General features: G+C 42.7%; 1 protein-coding gene across 12 annotated transcripts in view; it reads left to right on the forward strand.

Moving 5' to 3' along the window:
* Positions 1–15334: 15334 nt before the first annotated feature.
* PUM2 (pumilio RNA binding family member 2) overlaps positions 15335–19802 on the forward strand; it is a 108235-nt gene continuing 103767 nt past the window's right edge. For 3 of the 12 annotated variants that reach the window (XM_073335925.1, XM_073335931.1, XM_073335922.1), the window contains exon 1: positions 15337–15449. In XM_073335925.1, the coding sequence (XP_073192026.1) occupies positions 15442–15449 (8 nt within the window). In that variant the 5' untranslated portion in view covers positions 15337–15441. Of the gene's footprint in view, positions 15450–15473; positions 15586–19802 lie in introns of those variants that run through there. The other 9 variants (XM_073335918.1, XM_073335926.1, XM_073335923.1 and 6 more) reach the window with 8 other exon arrangements.

Consider the following 19802-nt stretch of genomic DNA (forward strand, 5'->3'; position numbering starts at 1 on the left):
TAAATCCAGCAAGCTCCCCAAACCAGAGAAAAACAGAAAAAAATCAACCTCCCCAACACCCCATCCACTCATACAAAGAAAACCAAACTCCACCCATTCACAAGTATCACAAAGTTGGCTGAAATTTTTCTACCAAGTTCTTTCCTCAGAAAATGCGTTTTCAGCCAGAGCAGAAATGTTTGTGAAGAATTTCCATTTTCATAAAAAAATTCATCTTATCAATTAAAAATTGTTTAATTTGTCGTGAGGAAACCCCCACTTTCACTCACACCTTAACTCCCTCCCACAGGTAGTGATCCCCCCTCCCCTTAAACAAAAAAACATCTTTTGGAAAATTTCAAAACATTTTCTTTCCAAGTTTTTTGTTGAACACCAAATATATATATATATATATATATATATCTCAATGGCAAATACTGAACAAAATGAAAAAAGTGTCTTTTGGGGGGGAAATTTTTCAGAAAACACACTGACCTTTTTTGACCAGCTTTAATCACAAACAAATAGCAGCCATCAATGTGTCACTCCATCCTCAAAATTATAATGAACTCTCAGCAGCCAGGCAGATGCCTCTTTGTACAAATGATTTTAACGGAACATGAAGCCAGACACTATGATGTATATCCAGACTGCTACTTTGTGGAACACACATTTCAGGTGAAAAGACTAAGACAAAGTACACTCCATCTTTCAACAAGTCCAACTTAAAGAGACAGGGGAATCCAGTGGAGGCTGGGGACATCTGAAAACACCAACTAATAATCTCACTAAGCAGCAATTCTACGGTGCCATCCATTAAGGATCTCACAATGTTTAACTTTATGGTAGATGGACTAAGTCTCACAACATACGGGAGAGGCAGGTGTGATATTACAATCCCTGTTATACAAATAGGGATAGGGAGGCACAGAGAACCAGACTTTTAAGGTATTTAGGCCCCTAAAGATGCTGATGGAGCCCAACTCCCAATGGGAGTTAGGTGCTTAGGCACTTTTGAAAATCCAGCAAGGTCCCTATCTGCATCTTTAGCTTCCTAAATACCTTTAAAGATCTGGCTTAGAGAAGTTAAGTGACTTGACCAAGATTCCTAAATTTGACTACTTTAGTTTGAGTCTCTCCCTTCCTCACAAATGGAGATATTACTGCTTCCTGACCTTGCAAGGCTGCTAAGTGGCTAAATTATTAATATTTGTGAATGACATTGCAATCCTTGAATTAATAGCCATTATATAGGTAGAATAAATATTTATTGCCCTACATTTGCATTATACCACTAACTGGGATTGCATTTTAGATAATGTACAAAAAACAGATTCTAATCTGTCAGCATGTTGTACATCCAGGGTCATTCTACATTTTACCAATGATTTTTTGCAAACATAAACCTTGGTCTACTTGCAATCTTTAGTGTTCAGTTTGCTTCCTCTTGCCATTGTGCACCACAGATTTGTCTAGGTACCACGGACAAATTCTTTTCTCAGGTGTATTTGTGCAAATCAGGAGTAACTCCACTGACTTCAATGAAATCAATAGTGTTACTCCTGTTTCACACCAGTATAGTTAAAAGCAGCTTGTCATTCCAAGTGCCTATCAGCAATAACTCCCAATAGAGAAAAAATAATATTTTCAAGATTTTTACATGATTGCAGTGATTAGTCTCTTGTGAGATTATGGTAAACTCTTGTGGACCTATTTTATTTATTAATAATACATTTAACATGTATAGTGAGAATCCCTGAGCACTTTGCAAACATTAATTAAGTCTGAAATCACCTCTATGAGGTATTTAAAATTCATTGCACAGGTGAATAAACAGAGGTAAAAATGTATTTGCCCAAGATCACACAATAAGTGAGCAGCAAAGTCAAGAATCAAAACAAAACAAAACAAAAAACACCACCACAGGAATTCTGACTCCCAGTTCCTTACTCTAACCGATAGACCACAATTCCCGTATTTTATGTTTTTTAACATTTTATTATAGTGTCTGTCACCAAATACCTGGCACTGTGCTACATTTAAAACAATAATTAAAACTTTTATTTAAATTATATTTCATCTTCTAAATATTTAACTATTAAAGCCCCGAGGTTACGATAGAGATGTATGTGTATCCATGTATCTAAGCGGGTGGGGGGAGGCAATGCAAACATAGTCACAGAGCATTTATTTTTGTTCCTTTCTCTCGAACAATACTATAATCCACCAACTCTTTCTTGTAAACAATATAAAGAAAAAAAATTGGTCAGCTGCTAACCATACACATGGATTTGAATTCCATCCAAATAAATCATTCCAAATTCAGGAGAAAGTAGTTATTCACACTCTTTACCTCCCCACTGTATTCCAGACTAGAGCTGAGCAACATTTTTCAAATGAATAATTTATCTGATGAAAAATGCAGTTTCAGTTGAATTAAAACTATTCAGGAATTTGACATGAATAATTTCAGCCAGACAAAGAGGTGGTGCTATATCCTCCTCCCTAACCCATTTGGATTAGAAAACCCAGGTTCAAATTCCCCATTCAGGAACAGACAGTAAATTAACTTTCCTGGTTCACTGAAAATTTTGAAAAATTTCAGATGCAGTTTGACCCCAACCAATTCCCCCGACCTGATTTTTTGGAACTGCCACCAAACTGAAAAATCAGTTATTCCAGATCCAGTTCAGTTATTCCTGACCCCCTGAATTGGCCATCAGAATCTGCTTCTGATAGCTAAGTGCATCTCTGTTTGAAATGTGTTTGAGGAATCTTTCATAGGAAAATACATTAGAGTTGCCTCCTATTTTTGCTTTTAAGAAGTATAAAGAAGATCTAAAAGCTTTTGAAAAAATACAGTGTTCTGCTTGTTTATTTACCATAGGAATATCATGAATTTCAGTCTTTCCTGTTTTTGCTGGAAGTCTACTTGGAGCACCAGAAAACAGGAGCAGGAGTTTTCTCAGCACTTAATATAAATAGAATAGAATTTTTAACAAAGATCTTTCCTCCTCAAGCATTTGATTTAAATAAGTGTTAACATCAGTGAAAAGCAAAAAATCCCTTCCCTTCTCAATTACTCAGATTTCACTTTCTTTTAATTTGTGATAGCATCATCATGCTCCTAGTTTAGCAGTTATCCACAGTCTTCCAAGTAATACATGGTATACAAAACCTGAATTTCAAGTTTAAAAAGCAAGCAGTACAAAATCTTTTGTGAAGGTGGATTGGGAAACCTTTTAGGGCTTTTATTACCACAGAAAAAAGCACAAACTCATTTATTTTCCTTTGTAGGTTATCTTTCAAGCAGAAAGGTAGAGGATCACAAAGCTGTAAGGAAGTTTCTCAATAAAAAAAATACAACTGATGTTCCCCATATACCCAATTTACTAGTATTTCTCAAGCAGGAAATTAATACACGCTGAGTGTTCTTTCTACAATACCAAAAGCTGCCATAAAGCCTCATAGGTGAACGAACTGCAGCTCTAACAAGAATGAATGGCTACATGATTTCCAACAGGTAATCTTTTGCTCTTCTTACTAAAGGTTTGCTTTCAGAGACTAAAACTGTAGACAAATCTTGTGGCACAAGGATGTGTTTTGAATGAATTTATAAATGTTTGTGAAGTGCTTGGAGAACCTTAGAAGAAAGGCAGTATAGTAGTGCTAATTATTATTTTCAGTGCCTATGCTATAGTGATGATGCAGTATAAATAATTAAGAAGTATTGATAGAAGTATATATATAAAACTTAATTACTGAATGTGTGCAGTCACTTCATTTTCTTCAGGTATTGACACAACATTTGACTGCACACATTCAGTAGCTCTTCTAAGGCATTCAGATAATTATCTCTGAAGTTTTAAGTGGAGAGACAGCCTTGTCACTTGTTTTAAAGCGCTAACTTCTCATCTCCTCATTTGCACAGGAGACTTAAATGTGGTTAAATTAAAACCCTTTTTTCTCTTTAAATAACTTAGAAAAGGTTGAAAAAGATGTTATGTCCATGTTTTTTAATTATTTTTTACTCCCCGTATGACAGACTGAATTAAAAAAAAAACATTTTTTAAATTTGAGCCAGATAATGAAGTTTCTGTAGGAGCTCTAAGGCTGGAATCCATAAAAGGAACTTAGGTATTGCAATGCTGAGCATTGAGACACCTAGAAAATCACAGGCATAGCTGTGATACACACATCTGAGTTAGGTACCAAGGCTCCCTATACAGTGAGGGGAGCCTTAGAATGGAATTCACAAAAGTCAGCATGCTACTTATGGAGCTGTCTAAAATAGCCAATGGGAGATGCTGAGAACAGGGGTGTGTCCTAAACCGCACCCCTTTCATGGAGATAGGCACCTATCTGCTTAGCAATCTGTGAACTGAAACCCCTCTCCTGGAGTCCCACAGCTTAGACACCTACATAGTTTCTTACAGGAATGCGTTAGGCATCTGCAGGAACTGTGGGATAGCTACGTTCAGTGCACCATTCCGTACGTCGATGCTAGCCACGGTAGTGAGAACACACTCCGCCGACTTAATGCACTTAGTAAGGACATACGCAATCGACTGCATAAAATCAATTTCTAAAAATCGACTTCTATAAAATTGACCTAATTTCGTAGTGTAGACATACCCTGAGGGGGAAGAAAGGATTGGAACAGAGGTCTCTCACCTCTCAGGTGAGTGCTGTAACTACTGAGCTATGGGATAGTCTGATGTGGCCCCCTCCGCCTCTCCTGCTGAAGCTGTTCCACTATGGATAAATAACGAACAAGTGATTGGAGCAAGGGGGCTGGACCCTGTCTCCCCCATTTGGGACAGAGAGAGTAAGGCAGGGAAACTGCTCTGTAGCCTCATGGTTAAGACACTCAGCTAGGAGGTGGGAGATCCAGATTCCAGTCTCCCTCCTCCATCTGCTCTTTATTTCTGAGAAGAGGAACAGCTTCAACAGGTGAGACTGAGGGAGCCCCACACCAGAATATCCTGTAGCTCAGTAATTAGCACACTGGTATAAGAATCTGTTCAAATCCCTTCTCCCCCTCAGACATGGGGGGGGGAATTGAATCTGGGTCTCCCCCATCCCAGGTGAGTGCTCTAACCACTTGGCTAAAAGTTATGTAGTGGGCATTACCTCCTGCTGCCACTGCTGCAGCTGCCAGATTTGGGGCTGATTCTCTACTTTTTACACCTGGATGAGTCATTTACACCTTTTCTGAGTCAGTGTAAATGCAAACATTCTAATTTATTTGCATGTCTACACCCAGGTTTAAATGATTCCTTGGGGTATCAAGCAATGGAGAGACAGGCTCATAAAGTTTGTGTCTGATGTATTATCCAAAGCACTATTCACATAATTAGCCAAAAACTAACTTTTTTATGAGCTACATAAAGAGTGGTTTCATCATTGTTCTCCCTAAAAAGGTTTGTGAGCAGAAGAGGTCAGAGTACTCTTTTCCTCCTCTTGTGATTAGTAGGATCTTGCGAAACTCTTAGCAGAGCTGGCATTTAATAAATCCAGGTTTCAGAGTAGCAGCCGTGTTAGTCTGTATTCGCAAAAAGAAAAGGAGTACTAGTGGCACCTTAGAGACTAACCAATTTATTTGAGCATAAGCTTTTGTGAGCTACAGCTCACTTCATCGGATGCATTAGCTCACCTTACGTGATCACTCTCCTTACAGTTTTCAGAGTAACAGCCGTGTTAGTCTGTCTTTGCAAAAAGAAAAAAAGGAGTCATGCATCCGATGAAGTAAGCTGTAGCTCACCAAAGCTCATGCTCAAATAAATTGGTTAGTCTCTAAGGTGCCACAAGTACTCCTTTTCTTTTTCCTTACAGTGTGTATAACACCCATTTTTTCATGTTCTGTGTGTATATAAATCTCCTCACTGTGTTTTCCACTGAATGCATCCAATGAAGAGAGCTGTACCTCACGAAAGCTTATGCTCAAATAAATTGGTTAGTCTCTAAGGTGCCACTAGTACTCCTTTTCTTTTTAATAAATCCAGTATCTTAACAACTCACCGGCAGGGGTGCTGGAACTATTTGGATAGTGGGGGTGCTGAGAGCCTTTGAACCAAAGTGTAAACCCGGTATATGATGTAAACTACTTCAAAGCAGGGGGTGCAGCAACACCTCTAGTTCCAGCACCTATGCTCACTGATATTTGTTTTTGTCTTCGACTTTTCAAACTCTCTGAGATCCAACTTGCTGTTGCCATCTGCTGGCTTATAAACAGCAAAACAATTGTTCCGTAGCTCTTCAGTATTGTTTCTAAACTTCCTTTTGCTGTTTTTGTGGGTTTGAAAACTGTTGAAAATTTAAATTAACATTTAACATTTTTTAAAATGTTAAAACTTAAGGTAAAAACTAAGAAACATAAACCTGCAGGACACACTGAAAACAGAAAATAAAACAAAGCTAAATAGAAATAGTTCCACTGGAGGCAGGATATGCCTGTGTAATATGTATACTTTATTTACAATAGCACCTCCGGGTATCAATCAAAAATTAGTATCCTACCTGCTGGACACTTATTGAAACGACAGCCTCTGCCCCAAAGATCTGATATATTGATCTTTTGTTGGGGTGGGGGGTTTGATTCATGCCACTTTCACTGAGGATTGTGACCGCTTTCTGAGAAACTTGGGCCAGTTTATGGGGTTGAGTGGAAACATTGTGAAGTCCATACAAATAAGCTGAAATGTTGAGATTTCAGAGGTATTGAGCATTGAGTTTTGGGTTCTAATCTCAAATGAAAACAGGCTATTTATGTTGTGGCTCAGGATCTAAGTAACTAAGATTCATTAGCTGGTATCTAAATAGCCTTTTCTAGTGCCTAGAGAGAGGTTCCCATTTCCATTCTCATGATAATTGAGACCAACACTAATTCCCACTATCCTAACTCATCAGGACATCTAGCAATGAGCTAGTAGGTGGATCTTAGCCTCATCCAGGATATAAGAAGAGATGTCTTTTTTTTTTTTTAACCCTGGTCTACACTACAGGGTTAGGTTGAATTTAGCCGTGTTAGGTCGATTTTAAAATGAATGCGTCTACACGACCAACCCCGTTCCAGCGACCTAAACGGCTCTTAAAATCGACTTCTATACTCCTCCCCGGCGAGGGGAGTAGCACTAAAATCGACCTTGCTGGGTCGAATTTGGGGTAGCACAGACACAATTTGATGGTATTGGCCTCATACCAAAATGAGACCTGCTCTGATAATTGAGAAGCCAGTGGTGATAGCCCTGTGGAAGCTTGCAATGCCAGATTGCTACCAGTCAGTTGGGAATCACTTTTGAGTTGGTAAATCTACTGTGGGAGCTGCTGTGATGCAAGTAGCCAGGGCAATCAATTCACTTCTGCTAAGAAGGGTAATGACTCTGGGAAACATGCAGGACATAGAGGATGGCTTTGCTGTGATGGGGTTCCCTAACTGTGGTGCGGCGATAGAATGCACATCCCTATCTTGGCACCAGACCACCTTGCCAAAGAGTACATAAACCGCAAGAGGTACTTCTCAATGGTGTTGCGAGCGCTAGTGGATCACAAGGGCCATTTCACTGATATCAGCATGGGATGATTGGGAAAGGTACATGACGTATGCATCTTTAGGAACTTCAGTCTCTTCAGAAGGCTGAAAGAAGGAACTTCCTTCCCAGACTGGAAAATTACCATTGGTGATGTTGAAATGCCAATAGTTATCCTTGGGGACCCAGCCTACTCCTTGCTCCCACGGCTCACGAAGCCGTACACAGGCAGCCTGGACAGCAGTAAGGAGCAGTTCAACCATAGGCTGAGCAAATGCAGAATGGTGGTAGAATGTGCCTTTGGACGTTTAAAGGGGCGCTGGCGCAATTTAGTCACTAGGTTAGAACTCAATGAAAGCAATATTCCCATTGTTGTTGCTGCTTGCTGTGTGTGCCATAAGATCTGTGAAAGTAAGGGGGAAAAGTTTCTAGCAGGGTGACGGATTGAGGCAGATTGCCTGGCTGCCAATTATGAGCAGCCAGACACCAGGGCAATAAGAAGACCACATCAAGGTGCACTGCGTCTCTGAGAGGCTTTGAAAACCAATTTCATGAGTGACCCAACACTGATGTGACAGTTCTGTGTGTTGTTCCTTACCAAGTTGCCCCCTTTTTTTGCAGGTACTGCCCTGTAAACTAAACCCCCACTATCCACAGCCTGCACAGTGAATAAAGAGCCTCTTGTCCTCAATCCATGCATTTTTATTATGCTAACAAACACTGAACAGAGACAGCAATGAATAGCAAAGATAACCCGGGTCTAAGGGCCTGATAACACGGGGAGGGGGAGGGGGGAGCAAGGACTCATACCTTATTACAATTGCACTGTCTAGCAATCAAAGCTGTAGGACTGAGAGGATTCTGCTTGATGAACCATCCCCTGGAGTTGAGTTCAAGGGATAATGGAGCTTCCCCCACCCTGCCCTGCATTCTTTTCTAGGATGTCTGGGAGAGGAGGATATGGAACTTGGTTGGGGTACTGATGGAGTCCCTGCCTAGAATCGCATGCAGCTGCTCACAGAAGCAGAATATCTGTGGCTCAGAACCAGAGCAACTGTTCGCCTCCCTTATCTTCTGGTATGCTTGCCTGAGCTCCTTTATTTTCATGTGGAACTGCTGTCTGTGTCTGGTGTAGCCTTTGTCCCCACATACCCTGTGCGATTTTGCCATAGATGTCAGCATTTCTTCTGCTGGTTCGGAGTTCTGCCTGCACAGACTCTTCTCCCCACACAGCAATCAGATCCAGTGTCTCCTGTATGCTGCATGCTGGAGCGCCTTTGCGGCCCTGGACAGGCATGGTCAGCTGTGCTGGTGAGCTCTCCACGCTGATCAAACAGGAAATGAAATTCAGCCACTCCCAGGGCTTTTCCTGTGTACCTGACTGAAGTGCAGTGGAGGTGAAAGTGCTGTCCAGAGCAGTCACATTGGAGCACTCTGGGACACCTCCCAGATACCAATCCCGTCGAATTACACAGCATTGTGTCTACACTACCCCTAATTCGACCCAGGAAGTTCGACTCTAGTGGTACATCTCTCACCAAGGTGGAGTACCGGCGTCAATTTTAGAAGCCCTTTAGGTCGGCAGAAAGGGCTCGGTAGTGTAGACACTCATTTTTTAAATTCGACCAACATGGCATATGTCGACCTAACACAGTAGTGTAGACCAGGCCTTATGGAAGTCAATGGGATTACTCAGATGCATACAGTTAAGCACCACATAAGTCTTTGCAGGATCAGAGCCTTCAATTGTAAGCTTCTCGGAAAAGGGAGCAAACCTTTCATCTGGTTTGTATGCCCCCAAGCAGATTGACACACTTGAGTATTTTCCCTCTTTCATCACCTCTATCAGTTAGTAAAGAGTAGGTTGCAAAACAATACACTGATGGCAGGCACAAATGCTCTTATTATCAAAATGGTTATATTCATTACCTAGGCTATTTCTTTGAACTTCCAGTGCCTTTTAATAGGGACTAAAATTAGAATACTTATCTACTTTTTTTTTTTTACACAATATGCACAAGAATCAAATTGAAACTAATCTTATTTACAGCTTCAGCTGTACTGTGTACGAGGTGCACTACGTGATTTTGATTGCATAAACTATGGTGTACCCTCATCTTGAAGAGCTACGCATTAACAGTTCACTAACTGAATCCAGGGCCGGTGCAACCACTAGGCGGTCACCTAGGGCGCCAAGTGGTTGGGGGCAGCAGTGGAGCGGAGGTAAGCTGGGGCAGGGGGGCGCGGGGAGGGCCGCCTGCAGCAAGTAACGAGGGGGGCGGTGTGCAGGGGGGTGCCTGCAGCAAGTAACGGGGGGGGGCGCACAAGGGAACTGCTCCCCGCCCCAGCTCACCTCTGCTCTGCCTCCTCCCCTGAGCACCGCCCCGCTCTGCTTCTCTCCCTCCCAGGCTTGTGCGCCAAACAGCAGAAGCAGCGTGCTCGGGGAGGAGGCGGAGCAGAGGTGAGCTGGGGCGGGCTGAGGGGGTGGTGGGGAGCTGCCGTAAGGGGGGGCTACCCGGGCTGAGGGGAGGGGGCGGCGGCGGGAAGCTGCAGCAGGGGACTCCCCGGGCCGAGGGGAGAGGGTGGCGGCAGGGAGCTGCCGCAGGGCAGGAGGGGCGGCGCAAGGTGGAAGTTTCGCCTAAGGCACCAAACCTCCTTGCACAGGCCCTGTCTGAATCAGAGAAAATTATAGTCCTATTGAGACATCTATTATCTAAAAAAAGACAAGATTATACTTGCTCAACTGTGAACAAGGTGGAATCATCTGAGGCCAAGCAATACAAAATCTGAAAGCCAGCTGTTATCCCTGCTTTGGGTCCACATTCGCATACACAAAATGATGTCATTGGTTACTCACACTCTATTACAATGAATAGCCATCTCTGACTGTTGTGATGCTGAGGTATGTTTATTATGTATATCTATTTATATCACAGGCTATTAAGGGGAACTGAGTGACTCAGGAACAAAAGTTGGCCAACTGAGGAAATCAGTGTTCCTGGTTCAGTCTGTAACCTAGACCTGCTATGGTATTTATTATAGGATATTTATTTGTGGTAACGTCATTGGTGACAATGTTTAGGTTAGGGCTGTACACTTGACACACTGATCTTTCACTTAAAATCTTTGCAGAACAGTGTTATCCTGCCTACTTCAAAAGCAGAAATACTGTTTAGGGGGCAATGGCCAACTAATTAAACCTTACAGCAGCCTGTATATTTATAAAAAAGTTAAGTATTATCAATCTAACACATGGCTACTATGAAAGCATTGTCATTTAGTTGTGACTCTTCTATGGGTTCTAAATATAAACATTGTCATTGTTATCCCTTTTGACCCAAGCCACTAGCAAAAATTTGGAGTCTTGTAGATTCTTCCAGTGAGGAGGAGAAACTATTGATGGAGTCTAGTACCTTTTGATGCAATCTTGTTTATTTACAAAGAATGTACAAAGTTCTGTTTCTCTGAACACAGACAGAAGGAACCAAAATAAGAAGAGATATTTTCTTTGCTCACAAACCCAAACTTCTTTCAGCTTTCTCTCTAGGCTTTTCTCAGGGTTGTGCTGCCAGCTGCTTGTTCAGGCTGTGACTCTTTCTGTTCTATCTCTCTCCTGATTCTCATCCACACCCACGCATGCCCTTACCCAAACAATGCCCAGCAAAAACTCCTCTGCCCACACGGTTCAAATTCCTGAGTGGACTCACATATGCCTGTGTTTTAGGAGAGAGGTTGCCTAACATGAAGGGCAGTGGTTACACCTCACACATAACAAAAAGGTGTAACCCAGCCCCTATTATTATATTATTAACTTATTTTATTTGTATTATTTTAGCAGTGTGCCTAGGAGCTCTAGTCATGGACCAGGACCCCTTTGTGGTCCACACTGTACAAACATAGAACAAAGACAGTTCCTGCTTGAAGGAGCTTACAAGCTAAGAATAAGACAAGAGATGATAGATAGATACAGATACACAGATGGGGGAGCACAAGGAAACAGTTAGACAATATTGATCCTCATGATAGTCTGTGGTCTCAGCACACCAGCAGCTTAACCATTGTCATGTTTTTTATGGGCATCATGGCAAAAGAGAGTTTTAAGGAGAGATTAATACATTAGTTTTGCGGATGTTTATGGGGAGCTCCTTCCAAGCGTGAGGGGTAGAATGGGAGAAAACACGAATATGCTTCTTTGAAAATTTAACAAGTGGGCAATGGAGGCTGGTATCAAGAGCCAATTGGAAGCCCTTTTGATAGTGGATGAGAAATTATCGGTAGGGTATGGATAGGCTGTGAAGGGAAAGTGAAGACAGGTAATTAATGCAGGATACAAGAGGGAGTGAGAGAAAGGATATAAAGAGAGGGGTGATTTGGTCTAAGTGAAAGGCTATGAAAATGATCTTTTCAGCAGCATTCTGAATGGATACGAGCGGAACAGGGCTGCATTTGTTAAGGGCAGAGAGAAGGATGTTGTAGTAATCAAGACCATGAAAGCTTGGAGGAGAGTTTTAGCTGTGTGAATGGATAGGAAAGGTGGTATTGTAGAGATGCTATGCAGAAAGAATCTGCAAGATTTGGACATAGCCTGAATGTGATGACCTAGAGAGGTCTGAGTTGAGGAGGATGCCCAGGTTAACACACAGCCACACCCACCACGATAATAATGATAAACAGGCACCATTTATGTAGTACCTGTTATATGTTGCATTCAGCTGCAGGTCCAACATATGGAATACTAATTGACTCTATTCCTACAGCTACGTATCTTGCTGATGATGCTGATACTCAGTGAGAAGACCAAATAAAGTAAAACCAGATTGATGTGTGATTCATAAGAAACCCCTGGAGAGTGCTTGGGAAATCATTCATCAATTATTAATGCCTTAACATTTATATCCTAGCATTTTTATTAAGAAGCTCAAAAATGGATTAATATCAAATTAAACTATTAATAAGTACTTTTAAGTTTCCCTTCAGCACAAAACCAAGAGTGGCTTTTTTTTTGGTAGCGTGAGCCAAAAGTTTGAATGCTACTCTTAATGTGATAATTAGTTCCTACTTTATTTTAATTGCCATAGTTTTATTTTTCAAACAAATTTGTTAATTGATTGCATTTATACATTTTTCTTTTCTTTACGTGTTTATTTTTCATCCTCTAATACAAAGGACCAGTCAGACCAGGTAGAGATCACATATATTTCTGAAGCTTATGCTGATCAAAAAATACTTAGCACTTACAGGCATGTAGCACTTCAAAGCATTTTACAAGCATTAGATAATTCTCACAAACACTATTGTGCAGTAGGAAAGTGGTACTGTCCACATCTTACAAATGAAGAAAGTGAAGGAAAGGTTAGCAGAATATTTTTTAAGTGATCACTAATTTTAGATGCTCAATTTGAGATGCTGAGGGCCTGATTTTTCAGAGGTGCTGTACGTCAGTCAAAGTTCCCAAATCCTCTCAAAATCTGAGAACAGCCTGTAACTTATGCGTGTTATGCCTATGATTGCCAAGGGCTGTTTTGTCTCCTGGGAATGGCTAGAGTGTAGTTGTGCTTCTACCATGCTATCTTTCCCCTAGCTAGGCCTCCCTGCTCTGAGCGTAGTGCCTTGGGAACCACTGCATTGGTTCTATGTGTAAGCGGGGGAATAGTCCCGCTATTGTGGGGAACTTTCCTGGCTTCTGCACTACCCCCGTGAAGTGGGCTAGCGAAAGAATCTGAGTCCTCTCTTCCAATTCCTTTTACCCAGTGGCCTCCCTGCTGTTGAGGACTCCCCTTCCACTCTCCTATCTGGCAGAGTCCTCGTAACCGCAACAAGGCTGGGACCAGGATTCCTGGGGGGCTCCACCCCCAACTCTGCTGTGGTCACCTAGGACAGGGGCTAGGGTGTCCCCACTCCGGGGTACTCTCTCTGCCCTGGGCACTTCTCTGACCCACTGATCATTACATACAAGTTAAAGCAAATGCAAGTTATTTAATCAACAATTAATTTTAAAAAGAATAAGGAAAAGTGGGAAAGGTTAAAGGAAACACATCAACCCGCTCTGTGGCAGGGAACATCACAAACAGTGTCTCTGGAATGTCAGGGCAGTTCACAGTCTGTTCCTTGTAAGTCCCAGGCCTCCTTCTCCGGCCCTGGCTGTGCTGCAGGGATGCTGTGGGCTGGGCACTTGCTCTGGTGGTGGCCACACGCTCTCAGGCTCTAAGTGGTAGGACCCTTCTTCCCAGTGTCGCCCCCGCCCTGTTGGTGTTACAATCCAAGCCTGGCCTGCAGAGCCTCTTGGCTGAGGCGTCTCCCTGTGCTGGGCCCGCTGCCCTGGGTCCCCCTCGCTCTTCCCAGCTGCTCACCGCACCCAGCTCCAAACTGCCCCAGCCCCAGCTCCACCTCCAAACTGCCCCAGCCCCTGCCCCACTCCTCAGCACTGCTGCTCTGCCTCCAGCTCCCTGGGCTGCTTCTTTGGCCCCTCTGCCTCTGGTTGCTACAGCTCTGCTCCCAGGACAGGTCTGCTCTCTCTAGGCTGCTTTTCTGGTCCCTCTGGATCTGGCACAGCTCTGCTCCCCAGCTTAGCTTGGGCCCCTGCTTTCTCCTTAGCCCGGGCGCCTTAGCCTTAGTCTGACCCAGGCAAATCCAGCTCATATGGAGGATGGGACCTCCCTGGCCTCCTGACTCCCTGATTAGCCTGCCTGCCCTGTCATTCAGGCTGACCTGGAGCACTGGCCTCTCCCCATTGTTCCTGGGGACTATCAGTCTCAGGGTCCTGATTTCCCATAGACCCTTCCCCTTTTAGTACTGGGAGCTAGCCAACCAAAACGCCCCCACTGAATGTTAGTAAGGGGGCAACAGCCTGGGAAATCCCCCTCAGCTGGGGAAATCCCCATGTAGCTGGTTAAACTGGCTTTACAGCACTTGGCATCAGTAATAAGGTGACATTTGGACTGGGATTTAGGGCCACTGGTAGTCACGTGAGTAATAGTTGAAAGAGTGGAGGTGTTGACATCCAACATTGGACTATCAATACGTTTTCAGTGTTTAAACAGGTTTCAGCTTTGTCAGGGGTTGGAACTTCTGTTTTTTATTAGATTTTGTAAAATGCTGTGTGTGTTGGTATAACAGTGAGGGTTTTTTCTATATATTGCATCTTTAAATTTCCAAGAACCCTCCCAGTTTTCTGCAGCCGATTATAGAATAGGCACACATTTTATTCTTTCCTGGAGGCTGTACTCATTGTTTGTTCCTTTTTTTTTTCTAAAAGTAGTTATTTTTAGACTGAAAATACATACTTGTTCAATGTGTATGGGGAAAAAATATTGTAAATATCAGTTCTATTTACTGATGTTTGGGTTAATGGTTGATTTATGAAACACATCTGTGTGTGCCAGGCTGCTTAAGACAAAGAACTGGTGGTGAGGTGAAATCAATTTTTTTCATTAAACCATAATTTCAGAATTATTTGAGGACTGGCCCATCAAAGTTGGCTTAACCTCTACGCCAGTTGCATGACAGGGATTCACCCCTGTAGCACAGCCTAGTCTTGTTTGGTGAGGTGGGGGGTTTTCATTATTATTATTACTGTAATTAACGTCTTTCTTTCAATAGCTACTTGCATCACTACCCGTGGACTCCAGCGGGAGCTGGATCAGGCCCTAAAGCATCGTCCCATCGCACGCTGTGCAGAAGGATGGAACAATGAGGTGCCCGGAGTTCCGCACTTCGAACGCCGTTACCGCGTTGACCGCTCTCTTCCCCTCCCCTCGCGCGGGGCCGCTGGGAGGGCACATCAAAGCGCGCGCAGACGCCGCGCCAACGCCGGTGATTGGCGCGCGGCGGAAGGGACTCGCGGGTTCCTGCTGCTCGCTCCGCCTCCGCCCCGGCCACAGCGCGCCTGCGCAGTGGGGGTTGCTGCTCTGAGTGTGTGTGGGTCTCTCTCGCCATGTTGTTGTGAGTCTCTGGCGGCTGAGGTGGTGGGGGGGAGGGGAGGAAGGCGAGACCCGGAGGTGGGGGCGGGCGGCGGGGACAGGGGTGTTCCAGGGCCCTGTCCGGCTCCGTTGCAGGGAGCAGCGCCGCCAGCCAGCCCGTGAGTATCTCCTGGGGCCGGGCTAGTCGAGGAGGCGGCGGCGGGGGAGGGGGGGCGGACGGAGCCCCCTTTTGTCTCGGGCCTCGGGGGCCATGTTGTGGCTGGTAACCCGGCTGGTCGGGGCCTGGTCGATGGTGGCTGCCCTTTCCTCTGCCTTTGTGCCGCTCAGCTTGGGCCCTGTAGGGAGCAGCACAAAGGCGTGGGGAGGGAGCGGAGGGGTGGGGGGAACGAAGCGGGGGTGTATACGGGGGAGGGGCGGCCTGGGGGAAAGGGGTTTATATGGGGGAGGGGCAGCCTGGGGAAAGGAGGGTGTAGGAAGGAAGGGGTGTGTGGCCGGGGGCTCGGGGAGGGACTGTCTGGGAGAAGGAGGGGAAGGGACATTCTGCAGGGGAAGTGTATGTTGTGGTTGGGAGAGTGTTGTGGGGTGGGGACTTCCGTGTGACCCTTAAAGCACCTTAAGAATGCTAACAGCACGCACCCGTTTGGTGCGGGAGCTTACTACGCTTTGGGTGAGGAGGGAGGAAAGACTTGGTGAGGAGTTTACGCCGAGGGATGTGATGGGATTTAGATGAAAGAGATGAATTCATCCCTGAAAAACGGATCTGTGGTGGGGAGGGGAAGGGTGGCAAGGAATTGGGAGAGCAATTCTCACTGAAGGGCACAACTGAGATCAAGACACAGGAAACGTTTTGGAAATGTGAGCAAGGGTTTTTCATTGCTTTCATTGAGTTTAAGGCCAGACCCTTAGATCATTTAGGCTGATCTCCTGTGTATTACAGGTTATTATATTTCACCTGGTTACTAAGGATATCTAAGTCTTTTTTTTTTTTTGTAGAGCCATGAGGGTAGGTAGGAATACTAAATGCACATTTTATAGTTGATGCCACACAATTAAATGTTGGATTTTATTTTTTCTTTAATATATCTCTATCTGCACACACAAAATCAGAGAAAACATTATTGCAAAATATAACCATTGTCACAATACAACTAAATGCAGAGCGGATCACATTTTTATTTGATTATTGCAGATAATTTAAAAAATGTTTTAAGAGTCATACAAGAGATTTTTGGGCTTTGTTGCTATGAAGTTTTGTGTGCACTTCACTTTAAACTGTGTCTTTAATTCTGTGAAAGTAAAGTGATACATGTTGAGCATTTTATACTCATCTGGTGTACTAAGCATTGTGTACAAAGCAAGCACAATGTCAAAACACTAAAAAAGTATTGTATTTTACATGGTGGTGTGGTTTAGAGGTTTTATCAAGTGAGTTTGGGGTGCATCATTACTACCAAGTGATAAAGGCATTCATGAGTTTTATATATCATTGCAAATGAGTGCCCATAAAACCTTTATACCAAACATTTGTACATTCTCTATATGTTACATATTAATAGAAATGGTTTTTGGAAATGTGTCCCCTAATTATTTTATTCATGGTCCTTTTTGTCCCACAACTGAATAGTCGGGCTCCTTTAATTATGATGATTCAAACTATGTAGGCGTTGGAGGGAGAGGAAAATGAAAACAAATACATTCTTGAAATCTGTAAACATACCTAAAATGCCTGCCTGCCTATCTATCTATCTATCTATATATATACACACACGCACACACATATAGTGCTGCTAATTTTGATGTCTGGAGGGTTTTAATGCCTATATACTTCAGGATCTTCGTTGGTTTAGAAACAGGTATTGTGCATATTGTTGGAAAGCTGGATCTCATTTTTGCAATGGTATAAAGAGGTGTTGGATCTTCAACCTTTCATTGGTCCGTGACTGAATATTGTACCACTGTAAATATTTTTTTGGTAGGGGAAGGTGGTGAGGAAATTAGAATTGGGGAAGATTGAATTTTGTGGCGGTTTTTATTTGTTTTGTTTTTTAAACAAAGCATCTGGCAGCTGCTTGAGGATGCTCAAGGGTTTGGAAAGTTAGAGGTAGTCCCAGAGGAGATAGATCTAATGGGCAAATGCAGGTAAGGAGGTGCTTGATAAATGCAGTTTTATCGCATGGTTCTTCAATTTATTGCATGAATATCATGTATGTGTATACACGTGCTATTTTAATCTTTATCATTTTTCTGTCTGTTTTTTTGTGGGGAGGGAAGCAATAGAATGGTGGCTAGGCAATTACAGTAATCAAAAGTGAGAAATAGTTATCCATTGTGATGTTTATCAGTAGTGCAAAAATTTGGAGGGGTTTGACCAGGAAGAGTGTAATTGACTTCCCTTAAATGGTAGCTGCAGTGAAATCTATTATAGCTAATACATTTTCATTGGTAGAGAGAAAAGATAATTTTTCCTTGTCTTAGGGGAAAAATCAGTTTTAATGTAGGGTTGCAATATATATTTAAGATTGGTGTTTATTGCCCTATTGTAGTATATTAAACAATAAGTAACTTCATTCCCATTTGTTTAGTTGTGTGTGAGAGATTCTGTACATATTGTGGGACAGTATTAGCAAGGAGTTAGACTCATTCCCAGGTTTTTCAAACTAACTTAGTAGCATTTTTCCTGTTTTACTCTTGTCCAGTTTTCCCCTTGTCTAGGTGTGCATGTATGTGTGTACTAATAATTTGTGTGTACAGAACTTTCTAAAATGCTTTATCTTGAGAATTCGAGTCTCTGCTTTGTACAGTTGTTTCTGAAATGTTAAGAGATCCCAAAAGCTGGGGCTGGATGACCTGGGATGGATTACTTGATGATTTCCCTGTTCTATTATTTTTCTCTGAAGTGTCTGGCACTGGCCACTGTCAGAAGACGGGATACTGGGCTATGAGTGAACCATTGGTCTGACCCTGTATGGCCCTTCTTAAGAACATAAGTTGTTAGATGGGCAATGATTAACTTTCATTATTCCTATTCACATACATTGATGCCTTCTTTCTGGTGTACAGGATTATGTAGAGTGTCATTCTTGATTGCAGTAAAAATTCCTAAATATTATTCTTGATGTTAATGCTGAGGTATGGGGGGGTGAGGAAGTCTGCAATATCACTTTTTAAATGTAACAAAGATATTGGCACTCAGCATTTTCTTAGGGGAAGAAAATAGACCTTTCATTTCTAAATAAAAATTACTAAAGTGACCTTATAAAAGTGTGATGGGTAGGTCATGTAGATACTAGTTAGGTTGTATAAGCTGTGTTCACAGGCATGAGATATATTAGTTGCTCTTCCTGCTTCTGTTCTCTTTCTAAAAAATTTAGTTGAAAAATACTTCCCTCATCCAGGGTGAAGTTTTTCCACCCATAACACAACTATTTTCTTGCTTACTCCACACAGTGGAACCGTTCCAGCATTGTCACTAAGCCAATACCCAAGCTCTGTGAAATGGAATAAGAAGTCCGTCACTGAAAGGCTTTTTTTCTCCTCCTGTAAGAAGAAGTTAAGTTTGCATAGTGCCTTTAATAACAATGTTTCAAGCCACTTTGTAGTAATATAGTAGAAATACTGTACAGCTGTATGTGTATAAAAACACCTTCAGATCACTTAGCGTTTACTCAGGTTCTAAGTGTTTCTGTGTGATTTCAAATAGGTATGTATAAAATCTTTCCTTTCTGCTAATAGCTTGCATATTGCTGAGACTTTTATTTTCAGGGGGACTTTGTTCATCCCCTTCAGAATTTGTCAGCAGTACTTCTAGCTCATTTGGCAGTATTTCCCAGTCTGGAGTGTGAGATATCTAGTTGGTGAACCAAAACCAGGTCTTACCTGTAGAAGTATCATTAAGGTGTCCATTTTGTTATCTGTCAGTTTATTTTTAGGCCCTGATGAATTATCCATTCTGGAAGTGACTCTCGGAGAGCTAATTTGTACATGTTGGAGACATGGCCCTGTAACAGTTACGAGATGACCATCCTGGGTGTTGAGAGAGGAATATAAAGCTCTCTGAAATGCAGCAGCTGCAAAATTATTGAATCCATAGATATGTGCAGGACTCTTATCAAATAGAATTTGCAAGAATATGTCCAAAACAAAATATTGTGACTTGGACATGCTCACTGTTCAATATAGATGGGCCGTGAATTTGGTAGGATCCTTCCAGAAAACCACATCACAGACCGTGAAATCTGGTCTTTTGTGTGCTCTTACCCTATACTATACAGATTTCATGGGGGAGACCAACATTTCTCAAATGGGGGTCCTGACCCAAAGGGAGTTGCAGGGGTATCGCAAGGTTATTTTAGAGGGTACTGCCACCCTTACTTCT

Source organism: Lepidochelys kempii, chromosome 3, assembly GCF_965140265.1.
Source record: "Lepidochelys kempii isolate rLepKem1 chromosome 3, rLepKem1.hap2, whole genome shotgun sequence".
Lineage (NCBI taxonomy): Eukaryota > Metazoa > Chordata > Testudines > Cheloniidae > Lepidochelys > Lepidochelys kempii.